General features: G+C 39.9%; 1 protein-coding gene across 2 annotated transcripts; it reads right to left on the reverse strand.

Moving 5' to 3' along the window:
• Positions 1-26,669, reverse strand: foxn2a (forkhead box N2a). 2 transcript variants are annotated; one of them, XM_028007178.1, is made up of 6 exons: positions 26,256-26,666; positions 11,652-12,229; positions 6,085-6,209; positions 5,881-5,930; positions 5,204-5,272; positions 1-3,904 (listed from the first exon to the last, which is right to left on the reverse strand). In XM_028007178.1, exons 2-6 carry the CDS (start codon positions 12,213-12,215, stop codon positions 3,480-3,482), a joined length of 1,233 nt encoding a protein of 410 aa, XP_027862979.1. In that variant the 5' UTR covers positions 12,216-12,229; positions 26,256-26,666; the 3' UTR covers positions 1-3,479. The 2 variants fall into 2 exon arrangements, with proteins under 2 accessions (XP_027862979.1, XP_027862980.1); XM_028007179.1 differs by lacking the exon at positions 5,204-5,272 and having other exon boundaries at positions 26,256-26,669.
• Positions 26,670-27,023: the final 354 nt, after the last annotated feature.

A 27,023-nucleotide genomic window follows, 5' to 3' on the forward strand; every position in this document is an offset into this window, starting at 1 on the left:
TAACAAGAACAGGATTTTATTAATATTTTTGTAATACCATATATAATGCAATTGCATATCTTTGGCGAAAATAAATCTTATAAACATTTTTATCAACAGAGGTTAGCATACAAAAAAACAAAAGATGTGTCAGTCCGATGGACATGGCAGACAACAGACACAAACTGATACTGGGTTGGCAGCTTTGTCAAATGCAAGAATTAGTACACCGAAAGGAACTGCAACAAATAATAATGATTAAAAAAAATCACAATCAGTATTCAATAACAGCTGATGAGCAATGAAGCAACCAATCATTTAAGTTGAGTGAAAACTTATTTGGCAGCTTTGCAAATGTTGCTTTTAGACCAATTGCAAACGCTACAGAATACGAGATTTTTACTCTACATGTCTTTCCATAATTACTGAGAAATTGTTGTTGTAATCGAATGTTAGCCTTACTTCAAACAGCAGCTGCCTGGTTGGCTTTAGCAGATGTGATCCAGTTTTACAGTGATATCCCCAAACATTCCCAGCAACTCCTAAAAGTCATTTTCTTTCTGAGAGTCTAATCTGATTCTGACCACTAACCTTCAATTTCTGACAAAAGTTAAAGACAAACCATTCATGAGAGGATTGTGAGCGCTACTGAATCAACATCAGAGAATTTCTACAGCACGAGGGGAATGAGTCGGCTTTTAATTCAACCTCCCCTGCTGTACATCAGTTTTGGCAAACTAAATAAAAAAAACTCCCAGGTTCAACATTAATTCACTGCTTCTATTCAGCTTAATAAAAAAACCAAAACAAACGCAAAAAAAAAACTGGCAGTCATGGTTAAACTGAGGAAAATAAACCCGCTTAAAAGACATTATACATTGGCAAAATATGTAATCACTGTAACAAGAAAAAAGGGTATTGCTGTAAAATAAACAAGGGAAAAAATACTCAGACTTCACAGAGTAAAGAAAAGAAATGTGCTTAAGTCATTTTTTCACATGACCAGTGTTTGATAGAGAATGCATTCAAATATCCCATAAATTAAAGTTATAAATAAGGTGATGACTAACGAACAAATCATTTGTTCTCTTTTTCACAGCTAAACAAGACCAGTGTATGCAGGAATTAGTTCTGGGAACCACAGATTTTACCTCAATTAATGGCTCCAAGTCTAAAGTGGCAAAAAAAGTCTAAAAAACAAAATAAAAAAATATTTAAAAAAACACAACCAAACAACTGGAGAGATTACAAGATTCTTGTTAACATTACCACAAAAAACTTGACTACAGTGTGGCAGCGAGGGAATCACAGACACATCTCAATAAGTTAGAATATCACTGAAAAGTTTATTTATTTCAATAATTCAACTGAAAAAGCTGGATTCTTGTTATGCAGCTTTATGACACAGAGTGATGTTCAAACCTTATTTTTCTATCTGTATCTTGAAGATTATGATTTAAGTTAATGAACACCAACATTTAGTTTCTCAGAACATTTAAATGTTTCATAATTAAAGACAATTAATATATTAGACATTCATGGAGCGACTGTTGAGTTGACAGCTGTCCAGCAGACAGTCAAGAAAAGGTCACTGCTAGAAATGCTGGCCATTCACAGAGCTCTGCAGCATCCTAGAATGGAAAGTTGAGTGGAAGGAGAAACGGCGGTAGAAAGCGGCGGATAAGCAACAGCAATAATCACAGGCGTGGGAGAGTTGTGAAGCAAAGACGAGCTGAAGACCTCTGGGCTTTCTTAACACCTCAGCAAGATTTTAGAGAGGAAAAATAATCATCTATTCATTGGTTTTATGTAATTTTCTGAGAAACTGAATTCTGGGTTTTCATTATTTGAACAAAAGCAAACATCTAAATATATCACTCTGTGTGAAATTAACCAATATACATGCTCCACTTTTTGAAATTGAAATTTTAAAATAAACTTTTTGATGATTTTCTAATTTATTAAGAGGTATCTGTAAAGTGACCATAACCCACATTTTGTTTGAAGTCAGTGGTACAAAAAAAAAAAGTTTGGCAGCAACCACGTACGCTTTACCACTGTTCCTGTGAACATCCAAGTTTTCAGGTAATGACCATCATTCCTGCCCAGGCCGACAAGAATCCTGTGGGCCTGCAGCCGACCTAAAAGCTCCAACACAACAACTTCCCTTCTGAGAGCTGCTTGCAATCAGCTGACACCAGCTTTACAAGCTTGCGAAGAGAGAGTGTGCACTTCCTTTTTTTGTTCTAGTGGGAAGAGCAACGACGAAACACTCCCTGCCAGACAGCCCCTGAGGTCAGCACTGCTCTTTAGTAACTCGGAGTGACTGTAAAGTTAAAGTTTCGTTTTCTCCACGCAGCCTTCCCGTTGCTTGCAGTCTCCCATCAGTGGATCTCTTAGCAGAAACTGAAACTCTATGCTGCAAATTACTTTTGCCTCAGAAGAAAAACGAGGTTCAAAATCCACAGAGGGGAATCAGAGTGCTGCGTTTTTGCGTTTCAGAAGGAGCACGTATTGTTTTACGCTGGCACTCTTTTGGATTTCGGCATTTTTAGAGCCACTGTCTCAGGATCAAGTTGAAATCAGGGATGCCACAATAAAATCTGTGGATGACAACCTAAGAATCTGGCATTGTGTGGCAGTCAGATGTTCACCAAATATGTGTTCACACGGTATTAATAATTAGCACAAAGAACTGCTGCTAGGTTCTCAACTAAATTTGGCAGTTGCAGAAAAATACTATTTTCACATCCTGAAAATAGGAGTTACGGTTTGTGTGCAGTAAACAGATCGCATACCAACATCGTAATACTCCTCTGTTCCTTTTCTTAAATGAAAAGCTAAACTCCGCATGCTCGGCTGAAAGAAAGATGCCGTCACGGAAAAGAAGAGTGAAAAAGTTAAGGTTGTGGATTCATTATTGCATGTTTTTAAGAGGATTCAACGAGCGAGGGTTGCTTTCCAAATAGTGGCATTACTTTAGTTTTTTGTTGTTTTTTTTGTCATCATGTAGCACAAAGAGGAGAAACTGATAACACCAGGAGGTTAGGTTTTGTCTGTTACAAACATGCACTCATTCGCTTCATAAATAGATTCACTTGGAAGAGGATACAAGTTTGAGGAGGAAGCATGCAACGCTTTGAGTTATAAAAACCTTCAGCTTTTTTTCCCCCTATTTTTGTCTTTGAAAGAGAGATTCTTGAATCACAGTCTTCTAAATCTGACAAAAGCAGGTGGGTCGTTCTGGATAGGGGTCTTCTCGATGGTTCTCCACAGCCTGAACGCCGAACCCCCCCGAAGTTACTCTATATGGCTTTGTTCTCCTGTGTGAACGATACTATTGCCATTTGTTAGTTGGACGAGGACTCTCCCAACCAAAAGAGGCTCAAAATGGCCAGTGAACGATCAGGTGAGGAGAAGGAGGCACACTGGGACACACGATCAGGGGTCAGGGGTCAGGATTCACAGGGTCCGGAGTCTTATCAGGGTCAAGGGGAACTTCATTTCCTGTTAAGCTTTGTGCTCTTGACAGTGCGTTTGGACCCCTCTGTACAGCTGCGTATACCGGCGAGGTGTAGCAAAGACCCCGCCGCCTCTTTCAGCTCCTCGTCCAGCTCCGGCTTGACCTCGCGCCGGGGTCGCTTGCTGATGGGCCACTTGATGGCGGGCGGACGTCGAGAAGTCTGCTGGACGGCCCTCTCGTCCCAGAGGTCGGAGTCCTCGTCGCTGTGGAAACCCTCGCTGCCAGCACGCCGAGACTGGCTGCGCTCGCAGCCGCCTTCGTCCAGGGAGGAGAGGGAGGAAGAGGAGGAGCGGGACGAGCAGCGCTGCAGAGCTGCGCTGCTGTAGTTATGGTCCTGCTTCGGATCGCTGCTCACCAGGACAGAGTCGGGTCGAGAGAGGTCCAGCGGGCCGTCGGAGTTACCTGAACAGAGGAGTAAGTGACAGGCTGAATACACTTCATGGTGACATCCTGGAGAAACAAAAAGCAGGAATCAAACCCAGCCGGGTTTGCATGTGTTCTTTATGGTCAGAATATAAAGCAGATGTCAGGTTTGTCCTGATCCAAAGAGGAAGACCAAGTTTAAAACCATTAATCGTGACTAATCAATTATTGAAACTAATTTAGTGCTCGACTAATCGCTAACTGGAATAAACAGACTCAGAAAAAGGTCAGTTGCTGAAAGAACAGTATACTAGTAATTAAGCCAAAACTGTGCAAAAAATATAAACATTATTTAAACGTCCTGATCCTCAAGACCTGCATGTTTTAGGTGATTCTTTGCCTCCACACACCTAACTTAAATAAAAACAGGTTCAAAACTCTGCTGCTCGCATCATTACCAAAACGGCTTCATTTCACCACATCATTCCAATTTTACAACAACTTTACTGGCTTCCCGTTTCATTCAGAATTCAATTTAAAATCCTGTTGTTTACATTGAAGGCAATCCACGACCTTGCCCCTCCCTATATGTCTGATCTTCTGCACATCACCACCCATCCCTTCGTTCTTCCTCTTCCATCCACCACAGTGTGCCTCTTGTCCCCCTCTTGTCAGCCTTCTCTTATTCTACTCCCCAACTCTGAAACTCTCTTCCCCCTAATATCCGTAATATTGACTCTCTTCTGACCTTCAAAGCACAACTCAAAACTCATCTGTTCAAGTTAGCTTTCTCACTTTAACTGTGTAGTTATTTTGTGGTTTTGTCTTTGTAGCCATTTTTTTACTATATAATTTGTGTTTTTATGTTGTTAAGTGTCGTTGGGTGTTTTGAAAGGCGTTGACAAATAAAATGCATTATTATTATTATAACTATATGTTTAAGTGAAAAGCTCTTAATGTAATGTTGAGGAGGTAATTCATTCACTGGATGCAGAGAAATCTTTAATGAAAGGACAGTGGATCATGAGGACCAGGACTGGAAACCACTGATCTAGGGAATATTTAAATAAACATTGGTTTGTACAAGTTGACTTTGTGTGTGCTGATCAACGTCTGACTGGTACTGTAAGCGGACTAAACGTCAAAATATTCTTCTTATGAAAGTCACATTCGTCAGTTATTCCCAGAGTGAGAACCAGAAACTTGCTTAAACAGATACAGACATATAAAAAGCACATAAACCGGCCAAAGAAGCAACATAAAAAGAAAGCAATGACAGGGTGGTATGAAAGAGGCAGGAGATCAAAAACCCAAAAGTATGAGTGTGGATTCTCTTACATGGGTCAACGTGGTGCCCAGGGGCAGAGTTTAAGAGCATCATGGCAGTGGCAGCATCAATGTCAGACTCTGGAAGAGGAGAAAACATGCACGATGGTCAATCCTAAGCCATGGAAGCATGGAAGAATGGCAACTCTATTCGGACTGGGATGACTGGGAATCCTTCAGGAATTTCACAATGAGCAGGGACAGTCCATCAGTGTAAATCAGGTGAAAAACCCAAAAAGCAAAAAAAAAAAAACACCCACCGACAGTGAGAGCGCATCTGATCTTTCCAGACCTGACAACGTGTCTGAAAGCCTCATAGCTCACTTCTGCAACTCTAAATTATTAATGATTACACTGAGACTGAGTGCTCGACACTGAGCACCAGCAAAACCTCTGCTTGTCGTCAAGGTTACAAATCCAAGAAGCTAAAAAGAAGGGTGGGGGGTTGTGGAGACGGGGGTGACATCGATTGAGAGCTCACAATGTTATGGTGTTCATGAGACATCCATGAGCTCAAAGCAACACACCAAACCAAGAGCTGAAGGGCAAAAAAAGATGGTGAATGTTGGACAAAAATCATGACAATGCAAACACAAGCACATGCTGATCTCTGGACACATGTATGGTCATTTGATTTTAACATTTGGATAAAGCGCCACAAACAGGTATGAAGTTGGGTTCATCCTCACCTTTGAATGAGCAGCCTTGTAGAAAGAGATGTCGAGGAGGTGAGGAGGCACTGCAACACACAAACAGCACACAAACTGAGGCTCAGATGTTGTATGAGGAACAGAGTTTCAAAAAGCCCACTCTGATACAAACTCGGTTGTTTGAACCTCTTCTGTCATTTATGATGCCAGTTTCCTGTAACACTGCAGTTGATGGCAGTTTACCTGGGCGGGGAGGCGGGTGGCGTGCAGAAGGCATGTGCGGCTGGGAAGTGCTGCTTCTTTAGAGCTTGGATTAGGTTGGGGCGATACTCAGGGTCAACACACCAGAGGGAACCTTTCCCATTGGCCTGCAGGACAAAAGAAATGCATCCAGTTGAATCATTCAATGCTATAGCAATCCTTGCTAACCTGAAATCTTTCATTCATATGGAATCAGTGTTGCTTACCTAAAAAGCTGATTATTGAAAATATTGCCCTAAATCTACTGTTTCAGTGCCTTCCCAAAGTATTCCAAACCCTTCATTTTGTTAGAAACACAAAGCACAGTGTATTTTGATTAATTATAATTAATCTTGATTAATCAAATGTTGAAATCATAGCCAGCTAATTCAGTAATCTATTAATCGTTAACTGGAGTACAGAAGCTCAAAAACAGGCCGTTTGCTGAAAGAACAACACAGTCAGAGCAGCAATAAAGCCAAAACTGTACATAAAATATATTCAAGGATTCAAGAGTTAGGGCTACCCTACAATATAATAAAATATATTGTATTTGAGATTAACAAAATGTTTATCTATATATATGTTGAATACCCAGAGCTGTTCTAGTGGCGTATTTTTAGCTTCACCTGTTTCAAAATCTGTAAAGAAAAATCTCCAATATGTGCTTTTCATATGTTCATGTTAGAAATATTTTGTTTTTTGCTGAAGATGCCTCCTTTGCTACAAATGATCAAGTGTTCGGTAAAGGAATGCTGTTACTGAATTTTAAGACAATACAATGTTTACTTTCCCATTATAAAAGGAATTTAATTTTTTGTTTATCTGCATCTTTCAATGTATTTCTAATACTTAACAACAAGGCTTCAGTGGTTAAATTAAAAATCTGCAAATTTTCCAATTAATGGATTGCCAGAATAATCAACAGCATTAAGTACAATTAAAAACTTGAGAAGCGTGGCCTGCATAACGAGAATGAAATTTTACACATTCTTTTTTGCAAAAGAATTTATGAATCCTCAAGACTTTGACTAGGCCATTCTGCCACAACAACATGCTTAGAATTAAGGTTGAATGTTAGCAGTTCTGGGCCAATCCTGGTAGATTTGGATTTGTGCCGGACTATTTTCAGAAGAAGGATCAAACAGTTCTCCTGAGTTTAGGATATAATTTTATAGCCTAAACCTACTTTTGAATTTTCTGAAACTTTATCCCTGAGCTGTCTGCTGTGTTCTTTTGTCTTCGGGATGCTGTTTGTCCTCTAAAGTTCCTTGAAAACCTCTGAGGTATTCACAGAACAGCTGTATTTATACTGAGATTAAATTACACACATATAGAAACCATTTCCAATTTAGATGACATTTGAAGGCAATTTTGTGCAAAAGATTTCATTTAGAAGTATCAGAAAGACCATACTTTAAAATTGTCATGTATAAAAAGTGTTCATAGTTATGCTCTACATTATGCTGGACTATCTCAAAATCCTAATAAACACACTGAAGTATGCAAGCATGTGAATAATTTTCCAATCACTTAATGTAGTGACAAAGTAAAAGCAGCTGGTCAATGACAAATAGGTTCATACAGGAAATGAATTGTGTCAAACTTTCCTATTATAAGCTACAATGAAACACATTGAAGTAGAAACAGAAAAAAAAAATTGTGCAGCTCTGCATTAAAAGAAATCATCCACTAATCCATTCAGAGACGCAAAAAATTAACGGCAGTTTTTGAACAAACGTCCAAGCAATGGTTCTCTGGATCTCAAACAGTGGAAAATTTGCTAACACCGGCTAGGAATTCACCGACAGTCTCAGCAAGCAAGAAGCATCAGTGTGACTGTGTTGCGCCAACCACCAGTGTGATGAGAGGAGCACTGTGTGCCACTTTATCTGATAGTGGCGTATTCTGGGCCCGGTACGGGAGAACAGTGCGAGGGAGGGGAGGAGGAGAATAACCTTGACTCAGATTACCAACCGGCTCTGATGCAGGAAGAAGGAAATGTCTCCATGGCAACGAAAACCACCAGCTAGTGTCATGTGAAACTGGTGCTGGTGTCTCAGCAGACGAAGGACTCACACTGTGCACCTGCATGCTGAGCAGACTGTGCTGCGCTAGGTTGCTACTCACAGAGTCAGAGCAGCCGTCTCCACCCAAGGTGGGGAAAACGATCAAGTGTTGGCTAAACATGGCCCTGGCACCCCAGGCTGCACCCACTCAGCATCACCCGAGCGGAGTGGTGAAAGTTAAACTGCAGGTTTTAAATCTTGTCGTGTTAATGACGCATAGTTAGCTGGAGATATCGAGTTAAAGTAGTAAAGGGCAGCCATAGCCATCCTCCCTCACCAACATTTAAATGAACTGTAGTAAAGTAATTTCTAGATTATAGAACAGCATTGCAGAAACCACATCCGATTATCTGAATGGTGGATAGTTTCAGTTAAGGCTGAAACGATTAATCGGATTAATCGCGGTGAATCGATTACTGAAATAATCGTCAACTAATTTAGTAATCGTTAACTGGAGTATACAGATTAGTATACAAAAGGCCCATTGCTGAAATAATAACACCCTCATAGCAGTAATTAAGCCAAAAGTGTACAGAAATATACATATTTTGAAATTAAGACAAAAAAATATCTTTTTGTCTGTAAATATATTCTATTCTAAATTCGATGAGCCTGTTTCCAGTTTCCCACAAGCTAAGCAGGCCACACAGTAATGTAGCCTATCTTGTTTGCCAGTAAAAGTCCAGACCCATTTCTAATTCAGAATTTGTAGGAAGATTGTTGCTTTAAACACACCAATTCTAATTTGACTGAGCTTGATGAACTTCGCAAAGAAGAACAGGCCAAAAATTCAGTCACTACAAAAGACATGCACATGTATCTGCAGCAGAAGGTGGTTCAGCAAAGTACTGACTCAGGGGGGCTGAATACAAACCACACTTTTCAGAACTTTACACGGAAAACAACTTGAAAAACCACAAATCATTTTCCCTTCACTTTATAATTGCTGCATTCTGTAATCTGTGTTGATCTGTCAACTGAACTTAATCTGTACAGTAAAAATACAAACAGAAAATAAAAAACAAGTAAAGTGGTGGACCGTCAATGAAAGACCATGAAATGGGAAGAAATATGTGACTTTTTCTACTTCTAATTTACAAGATAACATTAGCTTGGATTCATAGCATCTGAATGATTTAGTCTTAACTGTGTTTTAAAGTTATGCAAGTTAAACATCAAGTGTACAAAACCATGAAAAACAGATTTCACCACACAAGCAGCATTATTTCTTTAAAACATGAATTTGGCTTTTCTTTGAAAACCAAGCTAGACTCCAAAAACATTATGCACAAACAAAACATGTAAACCTTAAAATAAATTGTTCCCTTTATATGACGTGTAGCAGCATGAAGGCAACTTTAATAGCTGCGGATGTTTTCCCAGAGTTTTCCTTTTCATTGCAGTGTTCTATTTCTGGGCTTTAAAACAGATCCAGTTTACAAAATCTCCTTCATGTTCTCATCTGTTAAATTTTCTCTCCAAAATTTCAATTTTGTTTGCCAGAATAGTTATGGTTATTTTCTTAAGCAAGAATGCATGTTAAATAACCATCCTCAACTTTAACACACAAACATTGCTACTGCAGCATGTCTTGGTTGCTTCCTTCCCTAAATTTGACATCTAGCAGTTCAACTGCTGGACATTTCCCTCCGACTAAAATAGTTGCACTACCTTGAGGTGCTTCAGGAGATAACATCCTTTATTAGTGTGCCGTGTTTGCATTTCCTCTGTAGGAGTATCTGCAACCTTGACTGGATTCCACTCTTATCGTAACAAAGTCACAGAGGTCCCTGCAGCTGCGTCAAAGCTCAGTACTCTGCCACATGAGCTGGGCTGCAGCTTAGTGCTGCAAAATACCCCCAGTCTAAGGTGCCGCCCTCTTGATAAAAACAACCATACTAATGATCCCTGGACATTTTAAATAAAGTGATCACTAGAATATCCTTGAAAGATCATTTGTGGTTTAAGCTAGCTAAAACCACAAAGTTATTTCCTCAAAAAATTACCAAACTTTTTTATGTTTTGGATCTATAACGATATACGTATTTCATTTAAAAAAGTATGTATTATTGAGCAGGTAAAACTAAAAACCTCAATAAGGTTTTTTCATTTTTAATGTATTTATTTTTCACCAGTAGTTAAAATTTGCCAGTTTTGGGCCCAAGGGCAAAAGGTTTGGACACCTCTGAACTACACAATCATGGGGAAAACTGCTGTTTGACAGTTGTCTAGCAAACAATGACAACATAATGACAAAGAGCCTCAAAAGGGTACTGTTGGAAAAGCTGGACAAAGTTAAGTGATACAAAAGCAACAGTGACAAACGTAGCCTTGGGGAAACGGTGAAGCAAAGCCCATCCAAAGGTTCGACAGACTTTCCAGAGGACTACAGCTGGAGTCGGTGATTCAGGAGTATCCCACACACAGGCACTTATAAGTCAGTTGATTTATGTCTGACTTATAAATCACTCTACTTGCTCTACTATGTTTATTAAATTTTAAGTCAGCTCAGACATCTACTTAATCCCCTCTGCTGACAACTTTCATGGAGATGCTAACTTCCTCTTCCAGCAGGACTTGGCTCCTCCCCCCACTGCAAAAAGCACCAGCACCTGCTTTAATGACCTTGGTATACCTCTGCATGAACAGCCGTCAAACAAACTCGTTCTAAACAAAATAAGCTTGGTACAAACGACACAGCTTCCCAATGTGTCTGTAAAACAAAGCAGGCAAGCTGAAAGCAGGCAAGCAAAATGAGCCCCAGCCAAGGGTTGGGTCCATATTGTCTACATCAGTGGTCTCATAAACCTGTCTTTAAGAGCCGGTGTCCTCCGACGTTTTGATGTCTCTCTGCTTCAGCACACCTGGCTCCAATATTTGATCATTGGAGCTCTGTAAAGCTTGACTAGATGATGGTGAGGCAATTTCAGCATTTAATTCAAGTGTGTGGGTCAAGGGACACGTCTAAAAGTTACAGGACTCGGACCCGTGAGCACTGCAGTTTGAGGACAACGGTCTAAATGGACATACTTTTCAACTGACTGACAAGGTAGGTAATAAAGCAATTTTAACATAATCATCAAGTTAGTTTTTTTTAAGTTTAATACACATGCACAATATGTAAATTAAAAAAAAAGAAAATCTTCCAACTGGTCCAGTTGGAGTAGAATATCTATATTGTAATAACTGCATAGTATCTTTATTTTATAATTGAGTACATATTTTATGACTATTATTGTTGTTATTGTTAATTAATCTTGTTTTTTTATATAATTCTTTAACACTTCTGTAACTTTTTTGTGTGAACCTACATATCTTGATGTTGCCGTAGCACCCGAATTTCCCGGCTGTGGGACAACTAAAGATATTCTAAATTTACTGAAACTAAAAATATTATATATATTTATATATGATGTGTTAGTTACAGTTTTTGCATTGAATTACAATAACAAATTAACATTACAGTCTCCTAAAATCAGAAGAAACACCTTCCTGACCTACCTTTCCCAAACTCTTGTCGACCTTGCGGAAGCATTTATTTAGAGACAAGTTGTGACGAACGGAGTTCTTCCAGCCTGTGGGAGCGTTGGAGAAGTAAGGGAAGTGCTCCAGAATCCACCCGTAAATTTCTTTAACGGGCAGAGACTTGCTGGGAGACTGCTCGATAGCCATGTAGATGAGGAGGGAAAACGAGAAAGGAGGCTTAGATTTCAGCGAGTCCCTCTCCCGGCCCCTGTTTTGCGACAAAGATGACGAGGATGATGAAGGACCCTGGTTTTGTTTGTAGTCTCCTTCAATGTCAAAAAGGGGGCTACCACTTGTCTGAGCTTCTGGGCCCCCGAGAGTGAAGTTCTGGAGCAGATTCTCGTGAAGCCAGTTGAGGTTGGTGAGCTCCTCATCCTCTGCACCTGAAGCGCGATCCACGCTCGTCGCCAGTGGACTGGATGCGCACTCCGCCTCGGGCAGGGTCCCCACACCGCAGACACCTCTGAGTCCCGTCCGCTCTTCTTGCATACCCGGAATTTCCGTTTTCTTATCTGGTGACATCCCAATGATTGGACCCATTAAACCAAAGAGGTCTGGAGAAACAAGAGAGAGGTTGTTAGAGTTGAAACAATCTGAAAGCAAGAGCTCAGACAACTGTATGCTACACTTTCAAATGATGCGCCCTTTCAAGCAATGGCCTCATTTTCTAGAAGCCCATCCCTCGAAACTGTCTCTGCTGCACTTCTTGGATTTCTCCCTCTTCCTCATGCCTGGATTGCACGATAAAAGCCTCTCAGCTTCCCCCACCTCCTCTTGACTCCCATGGAGGACCTTCGAGGACACCATCTCAAGCAACTGAACTGACTTAAGGCTCCACTCCTCAACACCCACCTCATTTCCAGTCAAGATTCAGCTGCCCATTGTGTGTAAATGAGCGGGAGACCATCCAGTCACTGCAGGCCTGCATCTTACAAAGTGGATGGCTCTTAAAAACTGCTCAGCATTCAGCGAGGATCAAGTCTCAATTAGTTGCATGCAAGATTAAGTAGCATAAAAAGGCTGCAGACCTGGGAGATATCAGCCATTTAACAGCACAAAGAAATTCAACCTTAGCAGTGATTTATCATTAGCAAATCCCACCCAAGTACACTTACTTAGAGAATGACACTTGAGAATGGCAGAGAAGGAAGCAGGATATGTAAAACAGCAGCAAAGATAACATCCAAACTTTTCATTGGAGAACATCTATTAAAGAGCGCAAAGAGGGGAAACTAGTACAAAGATACTGTATTACTGAGGAGCTGTACATTGGCGCAGTTGGTAGCACCACTGCCTTGCAGCAAGAAGGTCCTGGGTTTGAATCCTAACTCTCTGCAGAGGGTTTGCAGGTTCTCCTTCTGCATGCGTCTTCTCTAAATTTTGGCTGTTTGTCCTGTGTATCGTTACGTTTTTCTGTTATGGACTGGCAAACTGTCCAGGATGCACCCCACTTCTCGTCTAATGACTGCTGGAGACAGGACACCTTCCAACGATCCAATGGATCTACTATTGGGTATTTATTTTAAAGATATACAGAGAAACTGACCTGGAATCAATAAAGTAGCATCAACAGCAACACTCTTTTCTGTAGTTGCCATGACTGAGGGAAGAAGGCTCAAAGGTAGCAACATGTGAAAACAGAATTAGGCTATTTGCGCGCTTGGTTTAGAAAACCGTATTTATACAACAGTGAGACATTTTTGTGGCTCACTGAGGCTGCCAGAGAGCGAGAGAGAGCTTAACACACAAAGTCATAATAGAGTTGATAATAGCTGCCCAATTCCATCCTTCTGAGGTGACATGATCCACCCACTGTGTCACCTAACATGGCGGGTCAAGAAATCTCAGAGTACAGGACCAAATTATTTAGTTTTACCTCTAAAATAGTGTGAATCCTCAAGGTACGGCAACTTCTCTCTCCACACCCAGCATGTTGTCGCCTCTGCTCTTAACATAAATAATTAAGGACCACTCACAGCAGTGAGAGTATTTTAGGAATAATGTGTTTTTTTCCCCCCATTCTGCTTATACAGAGTTTGCAATAAACTAAAATTGGTGCTGCAAATTAAACTACAGCCTACATATGTGCTCAAACATTCTGATCAGTTTATCTCTAGTTGCTAATTTTTTAAAATCATAAACCATAAGTGATGGCTTAGCACACTGCTTAGTGAGGCCAAGAGCATAAAGAGCTCACTCTTTGTCTCGACTCACAACAAGCTTTATGTCCTGGTTGTCACCATGACAACCATGTCATCCCTTCAACATGAGCAGAAATCCCATAAACAAGAGTCAGTAAGAATAAGTAATCCACGCTGGCTAACACCGACACAGATGATGACTGTGGACCCCTCCACTCCCATCCCCCATTTAAACCAATAATCAACGTCATCATCCGCTATCGTTCTCCCTGGGGGGATCTGGGAGGTTGTGGATATGGACTGAAGTCGGTAAAGGCGCACCGTGTGCGGTGGATAGCCATGTCTTTCATTTCTGAGATAGGATAAGAATTGGGTCAAACTCAAGAGTGTGTGTCAGAGACAAGAGAGCGAGTGAGCATACACATAAATCAGTTTGTAAAAGCCAGTCAACGAGGATGGGGGCGAAGGGGAGGCATTAGTGCTTTTACAGAATAACCCATCGACTCTCACTGAGCAGATTTGTTCAACTCAGATTAGGAATAATTTTCTAATCTGGTTTCTTTTGCCTTAAAAGCATGTGTTGTTTTCATATCTATATTAATAAAGCATATTGCTTCTTTTAAGTTGTTGTCTCTCTAACATGTACCCTCAGTCCATCTCTTTATCCGTTAAGTATTGCACAACAGAATTATACTGTTGCACTGCATTCACTTCTGCAATTTTGCCCACTAACTAAAAAGAGCCTATTAAGTTCCCAAAGACAAATGAAGAAGCCACTTGAACAAAGGAAGAGAAGACAATAGTAATAAGTAAGATTCTACACTAAACTGGAAAAAATGAAGTCCAAAGGACTAAAAAAACAACAACAAAGAGAACAAGTGGTAGGAAGAAAGACTGGGTAGGTTTTCCACAGTCTGTGATGAATCACAGCTCTCAGCAAAGTAGAGCAAGCAGATATGTCAGGCAGCATGAGGACTGCTTGTTAGTGTCACAGGAAAATATCTGCTCAACAACACAGATATCCCTCCACATGACAGCTTCTTCTTTCTGATTTAATTTGCAACCAGTAAAAAGCTCTACAAGTCCCCAGACTCAAACAGAAAATATCATTTGAGCTTCTGAAAACAACTGTAGACTACGGATAGAGGTCTTTTGTAGTATCATAATAAGCCCCTGAGATGAGTCATCTTACTTATTTTCTTAAAAAGCACATAGATGATAGGTCTTTGAGCACATGCCACTTGAGATTTAATGTAAGGCAGCTACATATACAGTATCTCCATTTATACATCAGTGAGAAAGAAAAAAGAGAGAAGGAACAATGTAAAGAACCCGTTCAATTGATATGTCCTAAACATCTCAAACTGAAGAGTTTCAGTGAAGTTTGAAGGTATAACTGTGGTAGACATGGGTGGTTTACCTGTATCAAAGTATAATCAAGGTTTTTAAAAGGTTCACGTTTCTAAACCGCTAAATATGCTTCATCACATCGTTCCTATTGTATAAAGTCCTGTGAATAAGAGTAAAGCCTAAACTGATGATCTATATGCTATAAAGTTTGTCTTAGGAAGCGTCAATCATTAATTGTTTTAGCCCATCACATATAATGTGGAAGATGTTCCCGGTCTTTACTATTTGGTTCTTCTTTCCTTTAAATATTTGTGGATTTAATTTAATCAATCAAATTGTATCTCTCATTAAAATCTATGCACGTTTGTCCATTTCTGATGTTTTCTTGTTCTTCATCTTCACACAACTGCATTTCCTCTGTCCTTTAAAGTTATATAATCTCTGTTTATTTGAGGTTTTCTGTACTTTTATCAAATATTAATCTTTGCTTAGCTCATTAGCTCTTAGTCATTGCTGTTTCTGTTTTTCCTTGTTTTTGTCTGATGTGTCACTCTAACAGTTTGACAAGTGCTTAATAAAGACCAACTGACTGAGACAGACTGAAGGAAGAATTATTTGCCTTTTTATATATAATAGAAATCATGGAAACATTTAAAGACGTTCGCGGCATCATTTTGATTAAACTGTAGTAGGGAATCTACAGCGTTATGATCCCATTGTTACTAAGAAGAGCAAAATGAGAAAAAGGAACATTATTCTGTGCAATAATCACAACTTAAGAAGTTTATTCTAGATTTTTGTTTACGTCTAATAATACATAAATGTAACAAAAATATAACTCTCCCAATCAACATGTCAGGATAAGCTTGTAGCATAAGGATTCATTACTGCACTTTTAAATAAAATTTGTTTGATCATTTTATAGATTTTAGTAATACTTTTACTCAAGATAGTTATGATGCATGAATTTCATAACAGCCCAAGCTTGTGCTATGTGTTCTAATGACAAGTAGGTCAGATTACACCAGACATCCACACAGGTGTGGCCAAACGAAGACTTGAGTGCCATCGTGATGGATTAGGAGGTGCGGCCTACAGTCTGCTGTAAACAGCCCACATGGCCCTTGTTTCTACGTAAACAGACCGTGACTGGCCGTAAACCTGCATGGCGAAGCTTTATGGGAGAAACGGGCAGTGGAACTATAAAATGAGTGAAGTGATTAGTCTAAAAGCCAGCAGTGGAAATAAAAATCTGTAACAGACACAGAAAAAAACTTTGCAAGCCACTATTTGCTTCAAACTAAACTTATGGAAATTTGATGTTTATTTATAATTATTGAGTACAAAGAATCGCAGTGTAAAGGAAGTGTAATGATATAAAATGGACGGTTTATTTTTCCAAGCATTTTTGAAGACAAAAACAACCATAAAAGCGATAAGTTTCAATGTACACCTTCATTTAATTGTTTTTTTTTTCTTGATTCAGATTAGTCTCATGAAATATGAAAAATTGGAGTAACACAAACAAGTTTCCTTACAGGAGAAAACTACTTTAAACCTGGACAAAGATTTTAAAAAGTTGGGAACATAAAAGATTTATTATTTCTCAACATCAGCAAACTTGCTAGTGTTGTTGGAAACAAAAAACACTGATTGTTTCTTTTGTCTAAGACTACCGAATCATGTGTTTCATTACATGGTTTTTAACTTCACTGCCGCCTGCTTTACACCAGGAATGCAATGCCGCATTACTATTCAGTTCTTCTTCTACCAGTGGCATTGACACCAGTCTAGTGGCAGATCAGACGCAATGGGTCAGGTGAGGAATCTGACACTGTTTTCCTGTTTGAATTGCAAACCTGCCACTGTAGCTTGTAAGCTGACCAAATTTACCTGCCCCTTCATGAATTTCCACCTGTTTGGCCAGGTGCTGGTGCTAATTTCCACAAGTAAAAGCACACGAAAGCTTTCAGTCAGTCGAATTTACCCACTTGACCTCTTTGCTTGGCTTTTGGGAGTCAGAGAGAGCTTATCCCCCTTGAGTCGCCTCTTTCAAATGACTTTCATTTGAATATTACCAGACGGAGGGTGGACAAGCGAGGAAGCCGTCTTACATCCATCCTAACACAGGAAGTATTTTGCCATGCCTGCAGCTGTTCAATTACCAGTGCTTTTGCAGTGATCACAGTTATTATTGCTCTTATGAAAAAGGCATCAAAGAGAGTCGGCTGGGACCGCGGTGAATAAAGGAAGACTCATGAGTGGAGTCGAGAGGCAGCTAATAAGGCATCCTGGCCTGTTGACTGCTGCCCATCCTTGAAAATACACCAAAGCTTTAATGGTGCTGACCTGATGGCTCATCTGCAAGTTAAAAAAGCCAGCCAGACTCATCATATTCATGTGCAAACGGGCAGGCTAACAGCAGGTGCCACGGGACACCCCCCTCTGTTCAAACTGCTCTTTTATCCCGTTAAGCACTTGGTCTATTCAGAAATACACAAAGACATATGGAGATGGCTTTAAGTGGCAAATCGGTGGAGCTGCTATGCCAGAGAACGTACAGGAGGTTCAGAAAAGAAGCGCTGCTTCTAGAGATGTTTCCCTAGAAGTGAATCTCATGACCGGGACTCAGTTGCCACGACAGCCAGTGTTGTAAGGGAAGCAATTGTGCTCATGTCTGTGCATGAAGAGAGAGCGTGGGGAGATCAATACAGGCGGAAACTGCTGAGGCCAGCAGTCTGCTGCTGTTCTCCACAAACCTGTCTGACAAAGGAAGCTGCCAACCTGGATGCCATGGCGCTCCCGTCTAAGTGCCACTAAGGCTCACTTTATAACGTTTCATAAAAAGTGATGCTTCAGTTAGGCGGACAATTACCTGTGCCGAATCTTTTATATGGACACAACAGAGCTGGATTTAAGAGTAAAGATGCCAGAAATTATAAACACAACTGCCTTCTGTTTGCATATTCACGCCACACCCTTTTCGCATGGAATAAAGCAGTTGACACAAACCAGTTATACAAAGGTGTGTCGCAAAGCCCCGTGCTGACGACGGCTGTTATTTGAAACCCTAACTGATATTTTAGTTGACTACTCAGTCTGGTTGGAGCTCGAAATATGTGAATGACACAAAGGCGAGCGTAGGCAGAGTGGGGCAGAGGGAGAGGCTGTTCCAGTGTGAGGCAATTCTTTTATTTAATAGCAAAGTCAAATTATATGGAAATGAATAAAATGACCATTAGTGCTTGGGTTAATGAGGCTTTAGTTAAAGCAGCACTACATTCTAAAATAAAGCTGCTTGGTAAAAGTGTGAAAACGCTCACACAAAGCACTACAACCAGCCCCACACTCAGCTGCTACAAAGACGCAGTTGTTTTTCTTCTAATCATGTTTCCGAAGTGCTCAGTATTCGCTCAGTATTCACCTCGCACTTTCAAACAGGGGCCTCGGAGGGAAGGAAGCACCTCCTGCCTGTTGAGGAAGTTCGCTTTTTCAGAACAAATTCTCACAAACATGGCAAAGTCTTCTCCACGTCAAAACACAAGAATCGGACAGAGTGAAAGGCGAGACGGGGGAGCTCGTTGCTGGAGCGACAGCAGCCACATTTGCAAAACTACAAACTTCATCGGCCATCAGACGCAAGCTGATCATGAAGTATTCAAGCTTACGACCTCTACAACAGACGATTGTGACATTATGTTCACACAGAGACTTTAAACTGAAACAAACAAACTCCACTCTGACTATAAACAGAGGTGAGGCCTTCCAAAGTACACGGAAAACCCCCCTTCGGCCAACTCTGAAACCTTATCTCTTTGGTCATGTGTCTGTAGGTTCAGAGTACCAACACTCAACCCCCCCGCCGCCACCATCAACAGTCTAAATTATAGTCTTACAACTACATATTCCCATATACGTACCCCGGTTAATGAAAGCAGTTTTTATGCAAAGAGCTTTCACACAGAAGCTGGAAGTTATATAACACAAACTTTTTAAGCTCATTGCTCCACTTTGGGCAGCAGTGAAGAGTTGGTATCTGCATGTGACATTCCTCGCTACTGAACAGCAGCAGCCCTGAGTAAATAAATGTTAGTTTACAAAAAAAGTCTACTTGGGTTTGAATCCTTGCACAATGATCAGTAAATTGTATTATTTGTGATAAAGTTTAAGATGTTGTTGTATCATTTAAGAACTAATTCTGGACATTCTCCATGACACCTACACAGCCTCTGTTACATCAAACCTCATTTTTCAAAATGTTGTCACTTCACAGCCATTAATTCCCAAACAGATAAACACAAAGTAGTATGTAACTACATTTAAAAATAAAAATAAAACTCTGAAAAGGGTGGTGTTCAGAAGTCCCCTCACTTGTAAATTTAATCCTCAGTATAGACTCAGCTGCTCTGTAAAGGCCTCAGGGATCTTGTGGGAAACATTAGTGTTCAGCAACCTATAAAGATATGGCCGTCCATCTGATTCGACAGGCTGGGTAAGGCGGGCATTAATCAGAGAAGTAGCATATGGTAACTCTGGAGGAGCTGCACAAAAGCACAGCTCAGGGAGAAGAATCTGCTTGCTTGCATTTAATCATCGTGCTCTACAATTCTGGTCTCCATATACAGCAACTGATGAAACAAAACTATCACAAGCACTGCCACAAACCACAAAGACACAACAACCTGTGTTCTGGTTTGATGAGACTAGGAGAGGCGTTTTCACACCTGATTCTCTGATAGGCTCGGTTTGATTTGGGATCAAAATTGCAACATTTGTTACATTTTCAGCTCATGCCCTTCACTTTCACACTGTATTGTGTCAAGCGATCCAAACCCCTTGAAAAACTAGTTCCTCTCCCTCACTTGTGGTGGCACTGTACCAAGAACCACTTAAGGAAACGACACAAAACCTCCAAAGAAGACAATGAAGATGGAAACTTCTATCTTCAGAAAATATAATCAAAAACAGAGAGAATCAGAATTTAGCGGTTGTAGGATTTCTCTTTTGTCATTGATAAACAACCACAAGCTACTTGTCCTGCTAATGCTAGACGTGAATTTGTTTTGGTTGTATTTACCCAGAATGCCTTGTGCTACAGTCTGCTTCCTGCTTTTGAACCGGTCTATTGTCCGCTTAGGATTCACATATGAATACGCTCAACGTATCCAATTTCACTTCAACCAAACTGAGGCCTCGATTTTTAGACAGACCGGAGTTCGCTTTTCTGGTTCGCATCAGAGTCTGTCACGCATTCACACCTCCCCAAACACATCTTCAAAAGATAGTTATTCATAAAAGTAATATTAACATAGTCATAAACCTCAACCTAGCCTATTGTTATATACAAGCTTGTTGGCCTGTATCCTCGTCGACATCCACGCATGCCGTTATTTCAGCCAAAAGTGATAAGACAAAGACCTATTGTGACACAGGACACAGCCGTCTTCCCCTCTTCCTTTCTCCCAATCAAGGAAACGCTCATGTCACTGTTGCCTTCAGTAAGGCGGACCCTATTGGGTTGGGTCTTGAGTCCACACATAAGAAATGAGGCAGGCGCTCAAGACGGTGAGGATCAACGAATGGGAGGAAGGAGGGCGGGATTCAGCTCACCACAGGGACCAAAACATCCAGCAATCCAGAGATGTAAGAGAACAAGTGGAGCAGAAAGAGAGAGTAAAATGACAACATTTAGGCAAAAGGAACACTAAAACTGACCAGGATTCTGAAATAAACTCACAATAATTTTATTGCTTTTAGTACATCTCTCAACAGGTGACAAAAACATCAAGTTTATAGCGTCCTGAAAGAGACGTGAACTAATGTAAGACATCAAAAAGAACAAACAAGCACATAGTCTAAAAACAACAGAAACAAAATGACGCCTACAGAAATGTAAAGAAGAAGGCAGCAAACATGAAAGCGTACAATGTCTCAGAAGGCGTTTACATATGCAGCTGAAATTCAGAGCCGCCACGCATGTTTGATCAGCAGAATGTCACAGACCCAAAAAGACAGCGAACTACATCCTCCTGGGGACGTCCCCCTAAATCACGCAGGGGCTGCGTGGGTGATCACTCCGGCAAGCTACTACGGAAAGGCTTCGGCTTCATGATTCACACAGGTCAGTGTTACCAGAGAGCTCAGGCTACATTAATTCATCTCAAGTACGTAAAACTTTGGAGTTTAACAACCTAAGCTGACCGATGCAAAACAAGAAGGAAATCATATTGTTCAAAAATGTCTACATTTTATTTTAGCTGATAAGAAGACAAGTCAACTTATAATCAGTTTTTGTGAGAAGCAAATCAGTGCAGAAGGAGCCCTGCAGCATAATTATGGGAAAAACAGTCACTTCAGTAGCACAATCACCAACTTCCTGTTTCTGCCTAACTATGAATTTACATTACAAGAATAAGGGCAACTAAAAATTCAGCTGCTTAATCTGTCGATATAATCAAAGTCACATTGACTTGGTAATGACAGGGTTCTGAGCAAATCAGTCACAAAGCTGAGGTTTTTTTTTTTTTTTTTTTCCCCCCCATTCAGTTGATTCATTCAGGAGAAATCAGGTTCAGCCTGTGTTGAGCAATCGGCAAAAAGTTTCTGCCACACAGATCGGCTTTCGAAATGAATTCAATGCCACAGACGCTCGGCTGCAGTGAATTCCAGAGGACTCAGCCTTTCATTTGCTCCGGGCCAAAGTGCATAGTCCTGTGATAAGAGATAATAAAACGGCAACATTTTAAGCTGGTGACTGGTGCCAACCCAAGTCAATCAGAGTCACACTTCACGAGTAAAAAAAAGTTTTAACCAAAAAATATACTGTGTAATGTGGCATGGTCATTTGGTATTCTGTTTTGTGGTGTTATTTTTACATCCTGATTGGAGCACCTTCCTGTTCTGTCATCAACACAGTACAAAGGAACAACTACCTCATTAAAAACACAATAAAGAGTTTACAAAGTTGTTCAAGCCAAGAGGAAAGTTCTGTGGTGTTCTATTACGGCTTAGAATATATTTGATACCAGACACTGTGGAAGCAAAATACTCCAAATGGAACATGAACTTTTAAACTTTTTTTAGAACATGTAAACTATAAACAAAGCTGTTGGAGACAGTCGGAAGCGTTCATCATCAAGGCTACATGATGAAAATCTGAAATTAGAAGGAGAACATAATATCACATGTCACACAAACTGGAAGGAAATTTCAGTTTCAAGTTACACTATCAGGCGAACTTTCTCACCCTCAATTCAGCCAGTAACCTTTTCAGAACTGTGGGCCAGCCATGGGTCGGCGTAAGTTCCTTGGTTTCTGTGCCATTTTTAAAAGGAAAATCAAAATAATCTAATTGCTGTTTATAAAATTTTTTTCATTATTTTTGTTAGACTTACAGAAAAATTATATACACAATAAAAACTTCTGAATTTAGTTGTAGTTTTCCAGTGTTTATCGTGCATAATATTATCATGTTTTGCGGTTCTGGTGATTATTGAGTAACAATGGGGAGTACAACATGATGACATTAGTTGGTCATTGAGTTGAAGGTAGTAGTCAGCCTTCAGTTGCACATGTTGCTCACTGTTTTGCAACAGGAGTTTTAAAACTGTTAATAAACGGTGATATGTGGTGCTAATTTAGTTTCCGTTCCTTAGCTGTAGTGGAAACTGGTGAATCTGTCTTTCACACAACTGACTGGCAGTGCACAGCAAAAAATGCGAGATGGAAAAAAATAGTGGGACTATAATTTAAACTAAAAGAACAATATGATAAAAAGGGGTAACTTTTCCCCACAAGCGGTTTGCTAATAAAACCCTGAATATTCACAAAATTCTGTTTCCCACATACTAAATTAGAAAGCGTTGTGATGAGGCTGTTCAAGTATATATAGGAACAATTCAACTCTGACATCACCTCAAAGCCGTGTTGTCATTAAATTCATTTGATATCACAACACTCTTCAGTAGCTTCTATTTGTAGCAATGGGCATTAATAAAGTTCTGGCAGACACCAAACCCCTTCAGAAGCTGCTCAACACTGAAACAGGGTTCACAAGAGGATAGATGAGAAGGTATAACAAAACAAAAGCAAAGACAACAGATGCTTGGACCACTGAAATTCTGGCAATAAATTAATGGCTGACTGGCAACATCTGTTCCTTTTATTGTCTGCGTTTGACCCTCAGGGTCCACTTGCCTTTGTCTTCCATTTACCACTAAAGATTTAACAACTGGCAAGTATGAAGAAAGCGACAACTTCTATGTACAGCAAAGTCACCACCTCACAAAACGTGAATGAAAATTTCTATAATTTATTGATCAAGTACACAGAGAAACCTCTGAGCACACAATAAATTTTAGATGGGGTTTGTACAATTCAGTGAGTCCAATAGTGACAGACAGCAAGAAAAAAGGCTTAAACAGCCAGAGAGTGCTGTATTGCATACTCTGACTGGGAAACAGAGATTTTTTTTCTTAGAACTTCACCAAGTAATTACCATTGTACATATAATATATTAACTGACGGCTATAGCTGTATGCTTTCAACTAGGCAATAAAATAAATCCTACACATGTAATCCAGGTTTTCTGAGGTGGGGTTGTGTATGACGTTCTCAGATACAAAAGAAAAGTTACAAGATGTTTTATTCTGACTTTTATTGCATCAATTCATACCCACAATGTGAATGATTTACACCCTTTTTAACAACTGATGAATTTTTTTTTATTTTCTAGGATCTACTCTTCTATACTGTGAAAAACATGGTTACATGACTTCAGTAAATATCGTCTATCACCAGAAGCGAACGCAGTTATTTTAGTTTGATCAGTGATTGTAATTTTATATTCCTACATGTCACCAGCTCAAAAGATGGATCATAACAACAAACAAAAGAAAAACAACTAAATGGCTATGAATAACTTAAATTGTTTGTAATATTTGAAGTTTTTTACAATTATAGCCGTAATACCCAGAGAATTCAAATGCTACACAATATTTAACATGGGTACAAAGTGATTTATTCAGGTGTACAAAATAGAAATAGATTGAGATGAAATCGCAAACGAACCTTACACATCTAGCATGTGGACAATCTTCCTTGACATTAGCACCTGGAGCAAAATTAAATAAGTATTAATTCACCTGACAACAGCAAGTTAGAGGGAGTAAAACAACTCTAACTTGCTAAACCAAACAATAACAACACTAAACAAATTAGGGTTGCTCATATGCAAAGAATGTAAAAACTAATATGTATACTTTGATTAATGAATTTTGGTCTCTAGGCAGAACTGGCCACTTATCTCTGTAACAATGACGTAGAGCCCCAAATGTTATGCTTTACCAGAAAGACAAAAATTAAATTAACTAAATAAATGAGAGCATATTGATGCAAAACTCTTCATTTTTACCTTTGTACAGTCACAAGTATCACAATTGTAAATTATTTCGTATCCTAAATAACTCAAACATTTCCAAGCAGATTTTTTTTAACGCATCTCTAACGTATAAATGTTCTATGCAAAAGTAAACATAGCCTCATTCTTCAAAACCATAACTACAAATTGTAAGTTTTGACACATATATTATGTTAGAAATGTTAATCGCTCCTTAGTGCCCCCTGCTGGCCTGGAGTGATCTTATGCTTGTCTCTTGATAAATAAAATTTCCTAAAAGGTGTAACAACGTAGCCAAAGCTATCATTTCTCACATGACATCTTAGAAGGAATATATATTCTGCTCCTTTTCACCTCTAGTGCTTGATATATATATTTCTATTTGCAATATTTTAACTATACATAATTTCTTTTAAATCCTGAGCGAATCAGGACTTTTAGAATATTTGATATTTTCTATGTATAAACCTTCTAAGTGAATCCAATATTTACCTTATTATTGATCAACACAAATACAAGGGTGAAGTTTTGACATATTCTGTGTGAAAGGTTCAGCGCTCTAAGGGGCCATGTCTGGCCTGGAAGCTATAAGCAGCTACTTGTTTCAGTTGTACCTTGGGCCGGCTGCGTATCTAGTAAAAAGCCAGAACATATGGAGTCAATTATAAAGACTACCATATTAGTTAGTGAATGATTTAAATACTTTACTTCTTAGTAAAAGTATATTAAAACCTATTGGCATATGGCACAAACAAAGCAACCACAGTAGACATATTTTTCTACACCAACATCGTAGAGCTCCGTATCTGGGACAATCTTGTGATAATCCATTACATCATGTGCCTAGCTTAGCCACCGTACCTCATAACCTCTGGTGCTGTCAATACATACCATGAAATATTCAACTATTTATAGATACCAACAAAAAAAAAAAAAATGGAACGAGTGTCTCACATCAGAACCAACAAAAGAACAGACTTAGTATTGCCTTGTGCTACAACTTGAGACAAAATGAGTCGACCAAGGCGGTTTTAATGCAGCAATTAAGACTAAAAGCCAGTAGGAAAAACAGATAAGCTGAAAGTGCTGTTCGCACTGAAATCCAATATGCTTTGTAGCGTCTTGCTTGAAGACCACAACTTACAAGAAACCACAGCACTAACGCAGCGATGAACTCAAAGTTAGTCAGAGGCAAATTATTCTCAGCAATTTCCGATAAACAACACTGGTAACTAAGTAACTTTACACCCGTTAGTTCACCAAGTTTAGTTCCCTATTTAGTGTTGTAAGTTCACTACATGTTTCGTTATCAGTCTCCCACAGCACAACCGTGAAAAGAAGTAGCGTTAGCAGTCGCTCGATGAGTCAGTGAAGGTAAATCTGCTGCTAGCTTTAGCATGACATTTAAACTATTTAGAATTACGTAGCCATAAAAAAACATCTCCAAGTGTCAGCCGAGAGCTGTTCTCTGCTTCTGTAATTCAGTCTCTGTCCTCTTCCCGGAAAAAAACAGAGAAGTAACGTTAACTAGGTGGCCACATGCTGTCGCTTGATCTGCCATGCTGGCTCCTCTAAGCAAAGTCACTTGACCAATTTTACTTTTAGCTTGTTCGCAACGCTAACCCTTTTCCAGCCGAGCACATTTTGATCCCGTAGATTACAGAAATATGTATTTTTTAAAAAAATACTTACAATCATGCACGTCGCTACCCTGGAGCGGTGTGTGTAAAAGCAGAGTTTAATTCAGATGTCTGTCTCACACAATGTCAGAGATCAGATCAGCAGCTGCTTCCTCCATACACGCAGCGCGCAGATCACACAGCGCACGGCAACGCTACCAAACCCCTCGCCGTCGTCATGGCAACAGGTCCACTTCAGCCAATCACAACCCCTCCCTTCCTATCTCCCCTGGCAACTGCCGCAGCGCTGGAGCGCCGCGAACGCGCACGCCATCCAGTTTTTTGCATCGTGCAATGTTTTTTTTTTTGTTTGTTTTTTTTTAGTTTATCTTCCAGCGCTCACAGCGTTCAGTGGGAGGAGAATGTGTTTTTAGAGCCTTTTAAACCCGGTTCATTGGAAAGCATTAATGGGTTGATTTGTCTGTTATTAAAGAGTGAAAGCAAAGCAGCCGGACGGGTCCCGCGTTATTCAGGGCAGGCTGCACAAACACCTCAGGGCGGAGAGAAAGGATGTGTCACCGCGCCCTGCCTCATGACGATAGTGGACCTTCAACTGGGCCCCTCCTAGAGTAAACGATGATGGGGGGGAGGTGGGGAGGGGAGACATGACCCCTGGACAAACATGTGATAGACAAAATATCAAATTATTGAAAGAGAATTGCAGCCTTCTAGAGTACTTTACTTAATTAACTTATTTTGTCAATGTAAAACACACACACATCTGTTTATTTTTAAATCCTTACACAAGTGCCACTATTGCCCCTCAGGGAACTTGACAGTT

The sequence above is a fragment of the Xiphophorus couchianus genome, chromosome 22, assembly GCF_001444195.1.
Source record: "Xiphophorus couchianus chromosome 22, X_couchianus-1.0, whole genome shotgun sequence".
Classification (NCBI taxonomy): Eukaryota; Metazoa; Chordata; class Actinopteri; order Cyprinodontiformes; family Poeciliidae; genus Xiphophorus; species Xiphophorus couchianus.